The sequence below is a fragment of the Hyperoodon ampullatus genome (assembly GCF_949752795.1).
Source record: "Hyperoodon ampullatus genome assembly, chromosome: 3".
NCBI lineage: Eukaryota > Metazoa > Chordata > Mammalia > Artiodactyla > Ziphiidae > Hyperoodon > Hyperoodon ampullatus.
The window spans coordinates 171,527,921-171,545,875 of NC_136916.1; the positions used below are offsets into that span (position 1 = coordinate 171,527,921).

Here is a 17,955-nt window from a genome sequence, read left to right on the forward strand (position 1 = left end):
AAAATTTCAAAATTTGTTTGGAAAAACAAAAGACCCCGAATAGCCAAAGCAATCTTGAGAATGAAAAATCGAGCAGGAGGAATCAGGCTCCCTGACTTCAGACTATACTACAAAGCTACAGTAATCAAGACAGTGTGGTACTGGCACAAAAAGAGAAAGATAGATCAATGGAATAGGATAGAAAACCCAGAGATAAACCCACACACATATGGCCAACTTATCTTTGATAAAGGAGGCAGGAAGGTACAGTGGAGAAAGGACAGCCTCTTCAATAAGTGGTGCTGGGAAAACTGGACAGGGACATGTAAAAGTATGAGATTAGATCATTCCCTAACACCATACACAAAAATAAGCTCAAAATGGATTAAAGACCTAAATGTAAGGCCAGAAACTATCAAACTCTTAGAGGAAAACATAGGCAGAATACTCTGACATAAATCACAGCAAGATCCTTTTGGACCCACCTCCTAGAGAAATGGAAATAAAGACAAAAATAAACACATGGGACCTAATGAAACTTAAAAGCTTTTGCACAGCAAAGGAAAACATAAACAAGACAAAAGACAACCCTCAGAATGGGAGAAAATATTTGCAAATGAAGCAACTGACAAAGGAGTAATCTCCAAAATTTATAAGCAGCTCATGCAGCTCAATAGCAAAGAAACAAACAACCCAATCCAAAAATGGGCAGAAGACTTAAATAGGAATTTCTCCAAAGAAGATATACAGACTGCCAACAAACACATGAAAGAATGCTCAACATCATTAATCATTAGAGAAATGCAAATCAAAACTACAATGAGATATCATCTCACACCAGTCAGAATGGCCATCATCAAGAAATCTAGAAACAATAAATGCTGGAGAGAGTGTGGAGAAAAGGAAACACTCTTGCACTGCTGGTGGGAATGTGAATTGGTACAGCCACTATGGAGAACAGTATGGAGGTTCCTTAAAAAACTACAAATAGAACTACCATATGACCCAGCAATCCCACTACTAGGCATATACCCTGAGAAAACCATAATTCAAAAAGAGACATGTACCAAAATGTTCATTGCAGCTCTATTCACAATAGCCTGGAGATGGAAACAACCCAAGTGTCCATCATCGGATGAATGGATAAAGAAGATGTGACAAATATATACAATGGAATATTACTCAGCCATAAAAAGAAACGAAACAGAGCTATTTGTAATGAGGTGGATAGACCTAGAGTCTGTCGTACAGAGTGAAGTAAGTCAGAAAGAGAAAGACAAATACCGTATGCTAACACATATATATGGAATTTAAGAAAAAGAAATGTCATGAAGAACTTAGGGGTAAAACAGGAATAGAGACACAGACCTACTGGGGGTGGGCTTGGGGATATGGGGGTGGGGCTGTGATGGGGCAGAAGAGAGGCATGGACGTGTATACACTGCCGGGCGTGGGGTGGATGGATGGTGGGGGGTGGCCGCGTGGCGTGGGGGGATCGGCTCAGTGCTTTGTGGCCGCCTGGAGGGGTGGGATGGGGAGGGTGGGAGGGAGGGAGACGCAGGAGGGAGGGGATGTGGGAACAGATGTATATGTATGACTGATTCACTTCGTTGTAAAGCAGAGACTAATAAAAAATATATATATATTAAAAAAAAAAGAGGTTAAACGTTTACAATGTTGAGACATTTGGCTAAACTGTCCTTCGCAAAAGTTTCTTCTGTTTATCTGCTCCAACCCCAGGGTAATAGAGGGGCGTGCCAACTTCAACACACCCTCAGTACCAATTCTCTCTTATTTTCATCGTTCCCATCTGATAGTGGAAACGTGGGGTGTGTGTCAGTTTGGGTCCTCCAAGAAGCAGATGTCAAGATGGGATTAGACATTCAAGAGAGTTCTTGTGGGGGGAATGCGGAGGAGCCGTCAGATGCCCACTCGGGGCTGACTCCATGAAGGATAGAAGAAGAAAGCAGGGCTGGGAGGCGGAGTCTAAGATTCAAGAAAGTGTTTAGAAAGTTTCAGCCAGGCCGGTGGGGTCGTCAAGCCAAAGTCGCCCTCAGAGGAGTTTCCTTCATACTGGAAGGGGCTGCACTAGCACCTCTGCCAGCTAAACTCATGGGTAGGCAAGAAGCCCTGGGAAGTGCGGCCTGGGGACAGATGAAGTGGTGAATTCAGAGCACAGCCAGGGCTGTCTATCAGTTACACCACTCCTCCCACCAGCAGGAGAGCCGAGTACACAGTCGTATGGCTGCCACAGGCTGTTTATTTTATTCTTAATAATTTGTATATTATGTATATTAACCCTTGTGAACATTGCAGATATTTCCCCCCATTTATTGAATGTCTTATGATCTCTTGGGAGAGAGAAGGGAAGACTGTCATAAAGGAAGGAAGTTCTATCTATCTATCTATCTATTTATTTACTTATTTATTTATTTACTATTTATTTATTAATTCATTCATTCATTCATTATTTTGCGGTACACGGGCTTCTCACTATTGTGGCCTCTTCCGTTGCGGAGCACAGGCTCCGGACGCGCACGCTCAGCAGCCATGGCTCACGGGCCCAGCTGCTCCGCGGCATGTGGGATCTTCCCAGACCGGGGCACGAACCCGTGTCCCCTGCATCGGCAGGCGGACTCTCAACCACTGCGCCATCAGGGAAGCCCAGTTCTAAATATTTAGATGGAAAAATCTAACCATTTTCTAAACAGCTTTTGGGTTATGTTTTTCTTTCTTTTCTTTCTTTTTTTGGGGCATTCTTGGAAGGCTTTTCTCTCCACCCCACACATTTAAAAAATACTCACTCATCAGTATAGACTAAGCCATACAGACTCAACTGAACTGAACTGCCAGTTTGCAGGAAACACAGTGGATGGAGGGACATGTTCAACGACACCAGGGGATGTAGCTGGCCGAATCCAGACTGTGGGAAACTGCAGGACCAGAGACCCTGACTCTTCATCAGAGAAATTGCAAGGATGGAGAAAAAAGAGTTGAAGGTGGGGAACTAGTGGGTTAGAAGAGACTTGAGAGCACGGTCAAACAACCTCAATAAATGGACCCCTCCCCAAAAGTGGGACAAACAGGGAAGTTTGAAAACGCATTGAATATTTGCTCTGAAGAAATTATTTTTTTAGGGTGATGATGGAACTGTGGTTATGTTTGAAGAAAAATGTTTCTGTCTTTTAGAACCAGAGGCAGAAATACTTTCACCTGAAGTGATGTGCAGTCTGGGATCTGTTTCAAAGTCACCCAAGGAGAACAGAAATGGGTGGGGCTACAAATGAAGTGGGATTGTTTATGACGACTCTTTCGAGTGGGTGGTACATCCTTGGAGACTCTGTACTATTCTTTCTACTTCTGTATTCATGTAAGCTTTTCCCATAATAAAACGTTTAAAAATGTTATCTATCAGAAAAACACACATGTGCATGCACATACACACACACACACACACACACGGGGAAAAAAGCAAGCAAGGACTCTGGAGTCAGAATTTTGGTGTTTAAACATCATTTTCACACTGATTACCTGGATGGCCCTTGGGGACTTATCTAAACTCTTTGTGGCTCTGTTTCTCATCAGCAAAATATGGAAACTATTATTCCCTATCTCGTAGTCCTGACAGAAGGATTAAATGAGATAAGACATACAGAACACTTTATGGAGAACCTGGCACATTGCATATCGATTCTACAAATGTTTATTGGATGCCTCAAATACACCAGACACTGTACCCAATGCAGGGATGAGCTAGTGTTGTTTTATTTTTATTGATACTATCACAGTAGTCATCTTGTGATTCTATCTCTTATATGTCCATCTTTTTCCATCTGGAATTTATTTTGATATAAGGAAGAACACTGGGAACTTTTTAAAGATGTTTTGCCAATTATCCATCTTATTCATTAAATATTCCTTTTTTCCTCCACTGAGATGAAACATTCTCGTATTAAATTCATATATTTATTTCTGGACTCCCTGTATCCTTTGATACTCTTCTAATGATTTTTTTTTTTTGTCTAGTAGCCTTTATAAATCTGTTTTTAATTCTTGGCAAGTTTAGGGAAGAAAAATAGTAATATTTTAAATGTTTGAGGTTTTTTTCTAATTTAAGAAAGCATAATATTTTTGCTTCTGTTTTACTTATCAAGGACTTTTGCTTTCTGTCCATCAGGTCCCTCCACAAAGGACAGAGCAGATTGTACGATGATCCGCCAAACTCAGGACAACGGGCGAACAGGGATTTCGTCCTCATGGCTGATCGGTAGGCAGGAGGGGGAGGACCTGGCATCCTTTGGTGACACCGAGTCAGGGCACCTGCAGTCAGAACCAGGGTCTGGGCCTTCTGCATCTTCGCCCAAGTTCCTTTCCACTTTCTGACTGGAATAGTTAGGTCCACATCTTATGTTACTTAAAGTATCAGGGCAGTACATCCCAGAGTTGTTTTAACCACTGTTTAGAAAACATCCAACTCTGGACATATATACACTACCAAATGTAAAATAGATAGCTAGTGGGAAGCAGCCGCATAGCACAGGGAGATCAGCTCGGTGCTTTGTGACCACCTAGAGGGGTGGGATAGGGAGGGTGGGAGGGAGGGAGACGCGTGAGGCAAGACATATGGGGATATATGTATGCATAGGGCTGATTCACTTTGTTGTACAACGGAAACTAGCACAGCACTGTGAAGCAATTATACTCCAATAAAGATGTATTGAAAAAAGAAAACAAACAAACAAACAAAACATGCAACTCTAATTTTTACGTACTTGGTGCTGAGGATCTAAAATTTCTGTGCGTACTCATGATGAGCAATTTTTACCTTTTTTTGGTGAAACCCTAGGAGTGGATAAAGTTGACATTTATGGAGTGCCTATTATAAGAAAGATACTTTATATGTGTTGACGGCCTTTTCCCCTCTTCTGCCTCCTTTGGATGGGCTCAAGCTTTCTTGGTTACTGCAAGGGGGATGAGAGTAGTTGAGCCAGCAAAACACTGCAACTGCCCCAAACCACAGCAACCACACAAGCTCATAAGCCATGGAGACCATGAACTCTGCCTGCCCCAGCCCAAGACCCACTGCGGGGACAGGATAAGCAGGGCACAGGAGACAATGCAAGTGTAGGAGCATGTAGCTTTTCTTTTTTTTTTTTTCCAGTTTGAAACCATCCCACAGGAAAATGAACAGGCAAGTTCACAATGCTCTCAGACATGCAGTCCAACTCTCTCTCACTCTGAGTGCATGTGTGTACCAATCTGTTTATCTCTCAAGGATCTCCCTTCCCCAAACAATGTCCTTTTTCATCTTCTATCAAATGCCGCTCAAGCTCGGCTCCAATGCCCCTTCCAAGGGGGATCTCCTAAGACCGTGTGTTCCTCTCTGTCTCTGTCACTGTTTACTTCTTCGCATGAGGATGGACCCCACACCAGGGGGGTTACCCACACACCTGGTCTTAAGCAGACCCTTGAGTACCTTGGTTGACATCCCCTGGAGGCCACAGGGATTTGAGCCTCCTCGTCTTCCTTTCTTGCCTAAGTTCCCTTACATCTTACTGACCACGACATCACCTCACCCCCAACTCAGCACTTGATCTTCCTGCTGCCATCACACACAAAGTGTTTCCGAACAGACATGTTACGCGTCACGTGATTTTCCACCTTTTTGACTAACTGAACCCATTCGAACTAAATGTATTTCTCTCTTCCGGTTCAGTAGGTTTCTTTCCCGCTCAGAACTACCCAAAACGGTGTATTGTTTCACTGAACCAACACTCACTTTGCAAGGTGTAAAGGGGAAAAATGAGAGAGCTTAATTCAATTACCAGAGTCCCACGTGATACACAGCAAAACCAGGATCCGAGTGTACAGATCTCTGACTCTGAATCTCACCCTCTTCTCCTCCAGGGCTCTGCCTCTCCTTCCTGATGCCCCTGCCACTTACGTTCCCACAGGATGATGTAAAGGGTCCAGGATCAGAGTCTGGGAATTCAGAAACATGGCTTGGGTTTTACTCTTTATATTGGTGTCCGCTGGGGGAGGTGTTGTGAATCTTCTGAAAAATCCCGGGGAAATTTGATCAACGGAGCTTATCCTAAATATTACTATTCAGAGAAGTCCTTGAAATACTAAATATAATCCTGTAGCTGAAAAAATTCCCTCATTAAAGAGATTTTGAATTATGGACCAAGACGTCAGATAACAGATCTATAGGGAGATCAATGTATGACAGGATTTCACCTTATTTATTCATTCATTTCTTTAAAAAACAGAACTAAAGTGCACAATTAGTTTCAACTTATTATTCTTTAGTAACTCTAGCTGAACAGGGACTGGGCAGATGAAGGCAAGTAGGATGCACCAATCTGTGTTTGGGCTCAGGAGGCACAGGAGAGTTTACATTTGGGGGAATATCCTTAGTATGTGACAGAAATTCATTAGGTACATAAGAAGAGCACAGTGATTTGATAGGGAAGAATGGTGTTTCTTTCTAGAAAACTGGGCACCAACCTCAATAACTCACTCTCTCCTGCTCATTCCTTTGGTACAAAGCTTAGTAAAATGCAGCCTAAGAGGTGAACAAGTGCTTACCTTTAAGCTGGATTAGGGACCCGGGCATCAGAGAAGGCATCTAAGATGGGCACTGTGACAAACCAGCTCCAAGATCTGAGGCAGGTCCCCTCCTCTCAGTGTCCCCATGTACTAGTTTCCTGTGGCTGCCATAACAAATGGGTGACTCCAAACAAGAGAAGTATACTTCGTCCCAGTTCAGGAGGCCAGAAGCCCAAAATCAAGATGCCTACAGGGTTGGTTCCTTGTGACGGCTCCGGGGAGAACCTATTCTCTGCCTTTTTCTTCACTTTGTTGGTGTTGCCTGCAATCCTGGGTGTTTCTGGACTTGTAGGCACAACGCTTCAGTCTCTGCCTTCACATGCTTTCTTCCCTGTTTCCGGGTCTCCCTGTGCAAATTTCCCTCTTCTTAGGAGGACACTCACCTAATCCAGTTCGACCTCATCTTAATTGATTATATCCACAAAGACCCTATCTCGGGTGGCTTAGCGTGGCGTCCTCTCGCGAGACCGTTAGAGCAAACGTCCTAGTACTCAGCAGCACTCTGGGCTGAGCTCGTGCCCGGGCCAACGGCGCCTGGAGAGGAAGCTTGTCCACTGCACCACTGAGGTATAGGCCATGGGAGCACGAAGCAGTCGGATGCCATGGCACTGGTGGGGGCGTGCCCCAGAGAAGCCAGGTGCCACTGGTGGGGAGGAGGAGGCTGAGGAGGCAGTAGTGGCAGAGAGAAAGGAACGGAAGGAGAGTGAAGAGGCCAGACCCGCCGCCCGTCAGGGGAGCCGCAAGCGGAAGAGAGGCCCAGGGGGGCCGCTCACAAAAAAGCCCCGCCGGAAACGTGCTCAAGATCGTTCAGGGTCCGTTTAGGAGCCAATCTTTCTGAGAGGAGAACAGAGCGACGTGCGGATCCGCGCACTGGGGGAGGAGTGGAACGTGCATAGGGTCTACTTGTGCCAGTCAAGGTACTTTGCTAGCATGCTCAGGGGCGCTTGGCGGGAGACAAACATGGATACTATCGAGTTGCAGATGCCTGACGAGAACACTGATCGCGAGGCACTGCACGAGGCTTTCGGTGCCCTGTACCGAGAGTCCATTTTCATCCCACCTAGTCGAGTCGTCACCACCCTGGCCACAGCCAGCATGCTGCAGCTGGACGAGGTGATTCGGCAGTGCGGGGAGGTCATGAAGGTGACTGTCCGTGCCCAGACCGTGTGCAGGTACTACTACTCTGCTGAAAGCTACGGACTCCAGACCGTCAGGACCATGTGTCTTCAGTGGCTGCTGGACAACATGATGACCCAGTGTAGTGAGAAGCTATTGCGAGAAGTCAGCCTGGATCTCATGAAAGAGGTCATTGCCTCTTCAGAGCTCTTGGTGTTGGGGGTGGAGATGGACGTGTACACCATGCTGAAAAAGTGGATGTTCTTGCAGCTGCAGCCGACATGGAGGGGCCCGCGCAGGGCCCTATTGCCTGACACCGACTCATGGTTTGCCAGGTCCAGGAGGGATTTGGAGGGCACCCCTTTCGTGGAGACCGAGCAGGGCAGAGCCTTCGTGCCAGTGTTCCAGCAGCTGCGGTTTGCCTACATAATCTGCGACCCGACGTCAGTACGTGTCATCCACCAGGATGCGCTGATCCCTGCCGCTTGGTTGTGTCCAGTGTACAAAGAGTGTTTTCTTGGCCCCCTCCAGGCTGAGCAGACCAGAGAGCTCTGGCCCGTGGACGTCTACGTGTCCGAGCCCCAGGGGAACAGCATGCAGTGCAGGGGCCAGCTCCACAGGCACAAGCAGTGCAGCTGGCGGTGGGAAGGCTTCAACTTCAGCTGGGACCTGGTGGTGTGCTACGCCAACCAGCACATCATTTTCTGGTACAGCGCGCCAAACAACTCCTACAGCCTCGGGGTCAGCCTACTCGAGCAGAGAAAGGTCGCGTTCCGTCTGCGCCTGTCCTCCTTGGAGAGGGATGGGAGAGCCGTTTTCAGGAAGGACACAGGATACCACATGCTTTCCCTGAGAGAGGATCAAGAGCTAGAGGTAATGAACCTGGAAAACCAATACGTGGTTTTCCCCATCCGTGTGGCCTGTAACTTCCTGTACCTCCACTGAGAGGGGTGTTGCCCAGAGTGAGGACCCCTGCAAAAATGCTCAGAGAACTGAACAGCTCTTTCCTGGGGTCAGGGACAACCAGCTGGGTCCAGATGCCAGCTCCTTCTGTGGGACCAATCAGGCTTGCCCATCTCTGGTAACCAATTCTGTCAGAGGCTTTGTTGAACTGTTCCTCATAATACTTGAGATTGTTTACGTGAGCATATGAAGAGGACAAATTTTGAAGCCCCCCATACTCCTCGAGAACTCATTTGGGCTGTTAATGTGGCAACCTGTCCTCCTGGTTTAGGATCCATCGACACCACCCCCCGCCCTGCCCATCATTTCTGTGAAGACAACGACCTATTGACTTTAGAGAGAAACTGTGAGCCTACCCACTGTACTACTCTTAGTGAAACTCTCTTAATATATGTGTTTCCTTTAGTTTGATTAAATGCATGTTAAAGTAATTTAAAAAAAAGAAATACTACAGAGTGATCCAAAGTACATTTTATCCAGTTTTCCTTAATGGTAATATCTTGCAACACTATAGTACAGTATTGCAGGATATTGATGTTGATACAGGCAAGATGCAAGGTATATCTATCACTACTAGGGTTTCTTATATTGCCCGTTTATTGCCTCACCCAATTCCCTCCTGTCCCCCCTTCCGTAACTCCTGGCAACCAAAAATCTCCATTCATATAATTTTGCCATTTCAGGACTATGTAAATGGCACCTTACAGTATGTAACCTTTTGGGATTTGCTTTTTTTCACTCAGTGTAGTTCTCTGGAGGCTCATCCAGGTTGTTGCATGTATCACTAGTTTGTTCTCTTTTTTTATTGATGAATAGTATTCCATGGCAGGGATGTGCTACAGTTTGTTTATCCATTCACCTCAGTGAGGGGCATCTGGGTTGTTTCCCGTTTTGGGCTGTTGCAAATGGATCTGTGATGAACATTTTTGTACAGAATTTGTATGAATATAAGTTTTCATTTCTCAGGGGTAGAAGCCCAAGGACATGATTGCTGGGTTGCATAGTAGTTGCATGTTTAGTTTTTGAGAAATTGCCGGACTGTTTTCCAAGTGGCTGTGCCACTTTACAGCAGCAGTGTGTGGGTGGTCCAGTTTGTCTGCATCCTTACCAACATTTGGTGTTGTCATTATTTTCTGTTTTAGACATTATTGTGGGTTTGTGGTTGATGTCTTACTGCGGTTTCGATTTGCATGTTCCTCATGACTAATGATGTTGAACATCTTTTCATGTGCTTATATCCTATCAGCATATCCTCTTCAGTTAAATGTTTCTTCATGTGTTATTTTTTTGCCAGTCTTCCAATTGGATTATTTATTTATTTGTTTACTGTTGAGTTTAGAGAATTTGATATATGTTCTACATATGAGTCCTTTGTTCGATATTTGGTTTGCAAACATTTTCTGCCAGGCAGTGACTTGTCCTTTCACCGTCTTCACAGGGTCTTTCTCAGAGTAGGCCCAATTTATTAATTTTCTTTTCTGAGTTGTGCTTTTAGTGTCATGTCTACAAACTCTTTGCCAAGCCCTAGATCCTGAAGATTTTCTTCTGTGTGTTTTCCTAAATAGTTTTGTAGTTTTGCAGGGTACATTTAAGTCCATGAACCATTTAGAGTTAATTTTTGTATGAGACATAAGACTTAGGTCCAGGTTCTTTATTATGACTTTTTTCTATGGATGTCTACTTGCTCCAATACCGTTTGTTGAACAGGATCCTTCTTCCATTGAATTGATTTTGCATCTTTGTCAATAAGCAGTTGGGCATGTCTCTGTGGGTCTATTTCTGGGTTCTCAATTCTGTTCCATCATTCTATGTTTCATCATTCTATCACTCTTTCCATATCACCATCTTTATTACTGTAGCTAATAGTAAGTCTTGAGATTGGGTAAAGTGATTCCTCCCACTTTATTCTTATTTTCCAACATTGCTTTAGCTGTTCTAGTTCTATTATTTCTTCAAATAAAATTTAGAATAATCTTGTCTCTATCTACAAGAAATCTTGCTAGAATTTTAAGAGGAATTAAATTAGACCTGCATATTAATTTGGGGAGAATTGACATCTTTACTGTGTTGACTCTTTCAGTCCATGAACAAACCATGCCTCTCCATTTATTTGGATCTTCTTTGAATTCTTTCATCAGCTTTTTGTAGCTTTCAGTATACAAGTTCTATATATATTTGTTAGATTTACACCTAAATATTTCATTTTTGAGCAATTGTAAAAGGTGTTGCATTTTTAATTTTGGTGACCTCAGGTTCATTGCTAATATATAGAAACTCTAATAATTTATTTTAGTATGTTTGTCTTGTATCCAGTGATCTTGCTGAACTTGCTTATTAGTTCTAAGATATTTTTTGTAGACTCCTTGGGAATTTTTATGTAGACCATCGTGTCATCTTCAAAAAGGAAAAGTTTTATTTCGTCTAATCCATATGCCATTTATATCCTTTCTGGCTTTATTGCACTTGTTAGAACTTCTAGCATTATGTTTAATAAAAGCAGTGAGAATGCACATCCTTGTCTTGATCTTAGGGGGAAAGCAGTCATTCTTTCACCATTCAGTATAAAATTAGCTCTACGTTTTGTTTTCTTTTTTTTCTTTTCTTTACATGCTCTTTATTTTGAGGAAGTTCCCTTTCATTCCTATTTTTCAGAGAGATATTATCATGAACGAATGTTGAAGTTGGTCAAATTCTTTTTCTGCGTGGATTGATATGGTCCTGCGGTTTTTCTTCTTTAGCCTATTAATATGGTAGACTACACTGATTGATTTTCTAATATGAACCAGCCTTGCATCCCTGTAATAAATCCCAGTTGTTTATGGGGTATAATTCTCATTATATATTGCTGAATTCTATTCTTAACATTTTGTTGAGGATTGTTCATCTATATTCACGAGGAATATTTTTAGTTTTCCTTTTTGTACTGTCTTTGTCTGGTTTTGGTATTGAGGTAACAATAGCTTTGTAATACTAGCCTCTGTTTTCTGCAAGAGATTGTGTAGAATTGGAATTAATTCTTAGTGTTTGGTAGAATTCTCCAGTGAAACAATTTGGGTCTGGAGATTCCTTTTTGAGAGCTTAAAACTAGGAATTACATTTATTTAATAGTTTATAAGGCTATTTAAAGTATCAATTTAATATTTAGCTAGTTGCGGTAATTTATATTTTTTAAGGAATAATCTGTTTCTTCTAAGCCTGTAGAGTTATTTGTAGCATTCTCTTATTATCCCTTTGATGCCTGCAGCATCTACAGCAATATTCCCTGTTTCATTCCTTATAATGGTAAGTTGTGTTTTATCTCTGTTTTCTTTGTCAGTCTTGCTGGAGGTTTGTCGATTTTGTTGATCTTTTCTAAGAACCAGGTCTTTGTTTCATTGATTTTTCTCTATCTTTTTTAAATTGTATTGATTTCTGCTTTTATGTTTATTATTTCCTTCCTTCTGCTTCCTTTGCGTTTATTTTGCTATTGTTTTACTAGGTTCTTGAAGTAGGACTTATATTATTAATTTGAGACTTTGCCTCTTGGCAAATATAAGCATTTAGTGCTGTGAATTCTCCTCTCAGAATTGCTTTAGCTATGTCCCACAGATCTGGATATATATGTTTCCATTTCATTCAGTTTAATGTATTTTTAAATTTCCCTTGAAGCTTCTTCTTTGACTCATGGGTTATTTAGAAGTGTGCTCTTCAGTTTCCATGTGTTTGAAAAATTTCCTGTTAATTTTCTAGTTTGATTTCATTGTGGTCAGTGAGCATACTCTAAATGATTTCAATTCTTTAGGATTTGTTAAGGTTTGATTTGTGGCCCAGGATGTGGTCTGGTTTGGAGAATGTTCTGTGGGATCTTGAAAAGAATATGTATTTAGAATGTGTATTCTGCTGTTATTGTATGCAATGTTCTATAAATGTCAATTAGACCCTGTCATTGAATTCTTCTACGCCTTTGTTAATTTTTGGTCTAGTTATTCTATTAGTTGTTGAGAGAGGGGTGCTAAAATCTCAAACTACAGTTCTGTATTTGTCTATCTCTTCTTTTAGTTCTGTAAGTTTTTGTTTCACACAATTTGCAGTTCTGTTTCTTGGTGCATATACATTTAAGCTTTCTATGTCTTACTGCTGGATTGACCCTTTTTATCATTTGTAATGTCTCTGTCATTAATTTTATTTGATCTGAAAAAAAAAAAGACCCTATCTCAAATAAGGTCACATTTGCAGGTACCAAGGTTTAGGACTTGCACGTGTCTTCTGGGGGCTAGAACTCAACCCACACCATTCTTAATTGAAGGCATTGGAAGAAGTTTTATTACAACAGAAGAGTTGTAGTCTGCCAAGTAGCCCAGCCATTTTATCTTTGTGTTATGTCTCCTCTTATAACAAAACATGCTTAGGAAGTGTCAGAATTGGAGAATGGGAGGCTTTCAAAAATCTGGAAGTGGGACTGTCTAGGTACACAACAAGTGTGAATGCTGGCAAGGGCAGCCACGGAGTACTTACACTGTGACTTGGAGTTTGTTTAGCAGGAAATGTCATATTTGTACATAAGGTTTGAAGTGATATCCTAGTTGGCTAGTTTGAAATAAAAAAAGGGTTCATCATTTTGGCCCAAGTGCTAATGTTGACCTGATTATTTAAAAGCATTTTTAAATGGCATAAGATAAAGGTCAGATACCTCATAACTCTCTAACTTCTGCCAAATGGAGTTGGAAAAATTTGTAATTTCATAGCATGACAGCAAAGGTCCAGGGGACTCTAGCCAGCCCCCCTTCAACCTCCTGAGTCAAGGCTCCTTACCTCTCACCTCCTACTTCTGTCACAGCAAGACAGCCCTCATTGTTCGTGCTTCTTAGATGCGTCCCCATCTTTGTGCTTTGTTCTTGCTCTTTTTCCTAGAATTCTATCCTCTCCCCATATGTTCCTTCCTCCACTGATCAACCTCCACTCCCTGACTGCAATGGATTGAATGTTTGTGTCGCTCCAAATCCATGTGTTGAAGCTCTAACCTCAATGCAATGGGTTTGGGAGGTGAGGCTGTTGGACGGTCATTAAGTCATGAGGGTGGAGCCCTCATGATGGGGTCAGTGCCCTTATAAGAGGAGACAGAAGAGGGCTCTCTCTCCCTCTTTCCACCACGTGAAGGTACAACAAAAAGTGGGCAGTTGACAACTGGAAGAGGCTCTCCCCAGAACCTGGCCACATTGGCACCCCAATCTAGACTTCCAGCCTCCAGAACTGTGAGAAATGAGTTTCTGTTGTTTAGAAGCCACCCAGTCTATGGAATTTTGTTATAGCAGCCACATCTGACTAATACACCATCTCGCCCATCTTTCAAGGAAGGCCATGTTCAAATGCTGTTGTTTTAGGCAAAAGCTGTTCTCTTACTGATTAGAATCCTGATGATGATAGTCCGGGGTGGCCGTTTGACAACCATCTGCTGTGACTGAGGCCCAGTTATGTGACAGTCTCAGTGCTGGTAATGCATTGACCCCAGAGCTCACCCCCGTCTCTGCCTGATGGAGCAGGAAGTCTCCCGAGGCTGAATGGGCTCTTATGATACCTGAAAGCATTCTTTGACCTCTGAGTGTTAGAAAGAGGCAGTAAGAAAATCATTGATTTGAGCTGCACCTGTACTTTGAAATGTATTTAACACTGTGTTTACTGAAAAAATAACTTTAGTAAATTCCATATTACAGTTATTACATCGTATTTTCTCAGCTTCAAGATCGGGTCTTTTCAAATGTTGATGGACCTGAAATCAGGCTGCAGCTTACAAGTGACTTTGAAAAGAACTTGCCTTTTGTGAAAATGTTGTCTCTGCCTGTCTGGTGCTGTTACCTAATGTGAGTTATTTGACTTGGCAGTACCATGTAGAGTTGGATTTTATCTTAAATTGAATCCCTAATTGTCACTTGCAATGTCTTCCAAAAGATTACCTTCTGGTGCAATGTTAAAACAAAAGTTATTATGGGCAGAAAAGCCTGAGCGTAGAGCTCCAAGTGGTAAATTTACTGAGAGTGAAGTAAATATTTGTGGCTGGAGGTCCCACACTGCCTCATTGTCTTGAAAGCAACAATCAAGTGTTTACAGGATCTGGGAGGGAGAATGCAAATCTACAACCTAACTGGCTACAGTGTGTGTGTACATAATTTTGTATTTATTTTCTTTTTTCCAGCTTTGTTGGGAATTCCCTGACGGTCCGGTGGTTAGGACTCCATGCTCTCACTGCTGAGGGCTCAGGTTCAATTGGGTTAGTTTTCCCGGTGGGAAAACTAAAATCCCAGAAACTGCATGGTGTGGCCAAAAAAAAAAAGTTTTGTTGAGGCATAAATGATATACAAAATCACAGCTCATATTTAATGTCTACAATTTGATGAGTTTGGACATATGCATACACCCTGATACCATCACCACAATCAAGGTTATAAACATATCTATCACCTCTAAAAGTTTCTTTGTGTCCCTTTCCTTTTGTATGTGTGCGGTAAACTGAGATCTACCCTCTTAACACATTTTTAGGTGCACAATACATATTGTTAGCTGTGGGCACTCTGTTGCACAGCAGGTCTCTAGAACTTCCTCATGTTACATATATCTGCAACTTTATACCCACTGAACAACTCCCCACTTTCCCCTCTTCCCATCCCCAGGCAAGTACCATTCTAGTCTCTGCTTCTATGAGTCTGACTATTTTGGTACCCCATGCACACTATTTGTCCTTCTGTGACTGGCTAATTTCACTTAACATAACGTCTTCCAATTTCACGCATGCTGTGGCAAAAGAATTTCCTTCTTCTTAAAGGCTGAATAATACTCCATGGTAAGGATGTGCCACATTTTCTTTATCCGTTTATCTGTTGATGGACATTTGGGTTGTTTCTATATCATGGCTATTGTGAATAATTCCAAAATGAACATGAGAGCACAGATAGCTTTTCAAGATCTTGATTTCCATTCTTTTGGATATATACCCAGGAGTGGGATTGCTGAATCACGTGGTAGTTCATTTTTAATTTTTTGAGGAACCTCTATACTGTTGTCCACCACTTCCCCACCATTTTACATTTCTAGCAACAGTGTACAAGGCTTCCAATTTCTCCACGTCACCACTAGTGCTTATCTTTTTTTTTTTTTGATAACAGCCATTCTAACAGGTGTCACTTACTGTCTCATTGTGGTTTTGATTTACATTTCCCTGATGATTAGTGATGTTGAGCAGATTCTCATATACCTTTTGGCCATTCATATGTGTCCTTTTCAGAAATGTCTGTAGATAAGAAGTTTTTGTCTTGTTGTGAGACACGTAAAATGATGGCATAAGTCAGGCAACAGAGTTAACTGTGTTAACTGACCAATCCCTTAGAACAGATTAGCAAACATGAAAGCTGGATTAGTGTGACTGATCCGCACTAACACAGGAGGGTGACTTAGGAGTCATGAGCTGACTTCCACAAGAAGCTTTCTACCTTCCACCAACAGGAATTCAATTAAAGAAAAAAGCCAAAATGTTGAGCTAAACCAAATAGGAAATTCAGACAGCATCAGTGTTCTTCAATAAGCCTTGAACTATGCTGTCATTCTTAGGACACTAAAAAGCCAGAGAAGTTATAGAAAACGGCATGCCTCCATGGTACTCTACAATCAATGCCAATGGACCAAGGTGAGTGAAACTTCAGACTCTGACTATGGTAAGAGCTCTCAGCTTAAACTTAAACTGTGAAACTGAAGAAGAAAGTGGTATAAATGAGTAGATGGTCTTCTAGGTTTTCTTTCATTCACATTTAACGTAAAGCTACTTTTTTTTTCTTCTAAAACAAAGCTGTTAACTGCATTTGTGGATATTTAATAATTTTTGAAACTCATAGAAGCAGAAACTAGAATGGTGGTTGCCAGGGGATGGGAGGAGGGGAAACAACCACATTGTTCAATGGGTATAAAGCTGAGCTTATACAAGATGAGTAAGTTCTAGGGATCTGCTGTACAACATCATACCGCAGTTAAAAATATGTATTGTGCACTTAAAAATTTGTTAATAAGGTCTTGCCACAAGAAATTTTAAAAAGGGCACATGAGGAACTTTTGGAGATGATGGATGTTTATTACCTTGATTGTGGTGATGGTATCAGAGTGTGTGCATATGTCCAAATTCATCAAGTTTTATATGTTAAAAGTACACAATTTTATATGTCATTTATACATCAATAAAGCTGATAAAACAAACAAATAAAAATCAAATTAAGGGGAATACAAGTCTGTTTGATTACACTTGAAAATACCAACCTCTCCTAGTTGGGAACTGGTGCAGTTCTTGGCCTAGGATAGCTGAGAATTTCTGGCCCTATCCAGATCCTCTTCTTGATTACTTTGGTTCTTCATTTTACATCTATACTCATCAGAATCCCATGCTGATACACAGTTCATACCACTTTCTATTATCAGTGTTTACCACTTAGGGATTTGCATTTGGATGATGTCGTGGAAAACTCAAATAACAGTGACATAAACAATATAGGTTTATTGTTCTCACAAAAATTTAAGTTCAAAAGTAGGGGGTGGCTTGTATTCGTTCAGGGCCAGTGACACTATGTTATTCTTAGCCTTTTTTTACATGGTTGCAGTGTGGGTGCAACAGTTCCAGCCACCAGATCTGTGCTCCAGGCAGGAGCATGGAAGAAGAAAAAAGACATATGGGAGAAGAATTTTCTCCCTTTGAGGAGCATTCCTGGGAACACAACCGCAAAACTTTTATTTACTTCTCATAGGCTGGAAGAGTACAAAAGGCTGGGAATTGCAGGCATATTTTAAAGCTGGGTTCCTTGTTATATTCCATAAATCATATATTTTTTAAACAAAGAAGTCAGGGAAAGAGGATATCAGTAGGCAACCATAGTGTCATAGGACGTTCCTATGACAGAACAGAGAATGTTTTCTTCTTTTTATCTGTAATTGCTCAATGAAGGTCACAATTTAGGATAGCGTCTTCCCTATGTGTGGTCCACAGCTCTGTCTGGCCCCGTTCCTAGTCTGAGACTGAGCAGATTCATTCAATGAGAAAAGCACAAGTTAGTTTGTTTCCCCAACATGGAGCCTTTTCTGCACAGTACACTCTGATGTCATGGAAGCAAAGTTCATGTACCCCTGGGTATGGCAGGAAAAGCACAACTTTAAAAGTGCTCCTTATTAGCTAAAAAAAGAGTCATCCTTACTGCACAGAAATCAATGATTGAAAAATCCTTCCTAGGTTGCATTATCAAATATCCTTCCTGGTTGTGACACTTGAGGAATCTATCC

At 41.9% G+C, this 17,955-nt stretch overlaps 1 protein-coding gene across 1 annotated transcript in view; it reads left to right on the forward strand.

Annotated features, from left to right (window-relative positions):
• Nucleotides 1-4,188: 4,188 nt before the first annotated feature.
• LOC307049693 (germ cell-less protein-like 1) overlaps nt 4,189-17,955 on the forward strand; it is a gene marked incomplete at both ends in the record, with an annotated part of 40,486 nt that continues 26,719 nt past the window's right edge. Inside the window, 5 exon segments of the mRNA XM_079699210.1 lie at nt 4,189-4,246; nt 5,887-5,939; nt 7,324-7,410; nt 7,414-8,649; nt 8,653-8,669. Coding sequence (XP_079555336.1) covers nt 4,189-4,246; nt 5,887-5,939; nt 7,324-7,410; nt 7,414-8,649; nt 8,653-8,669 — 1,451 coding nt within the window.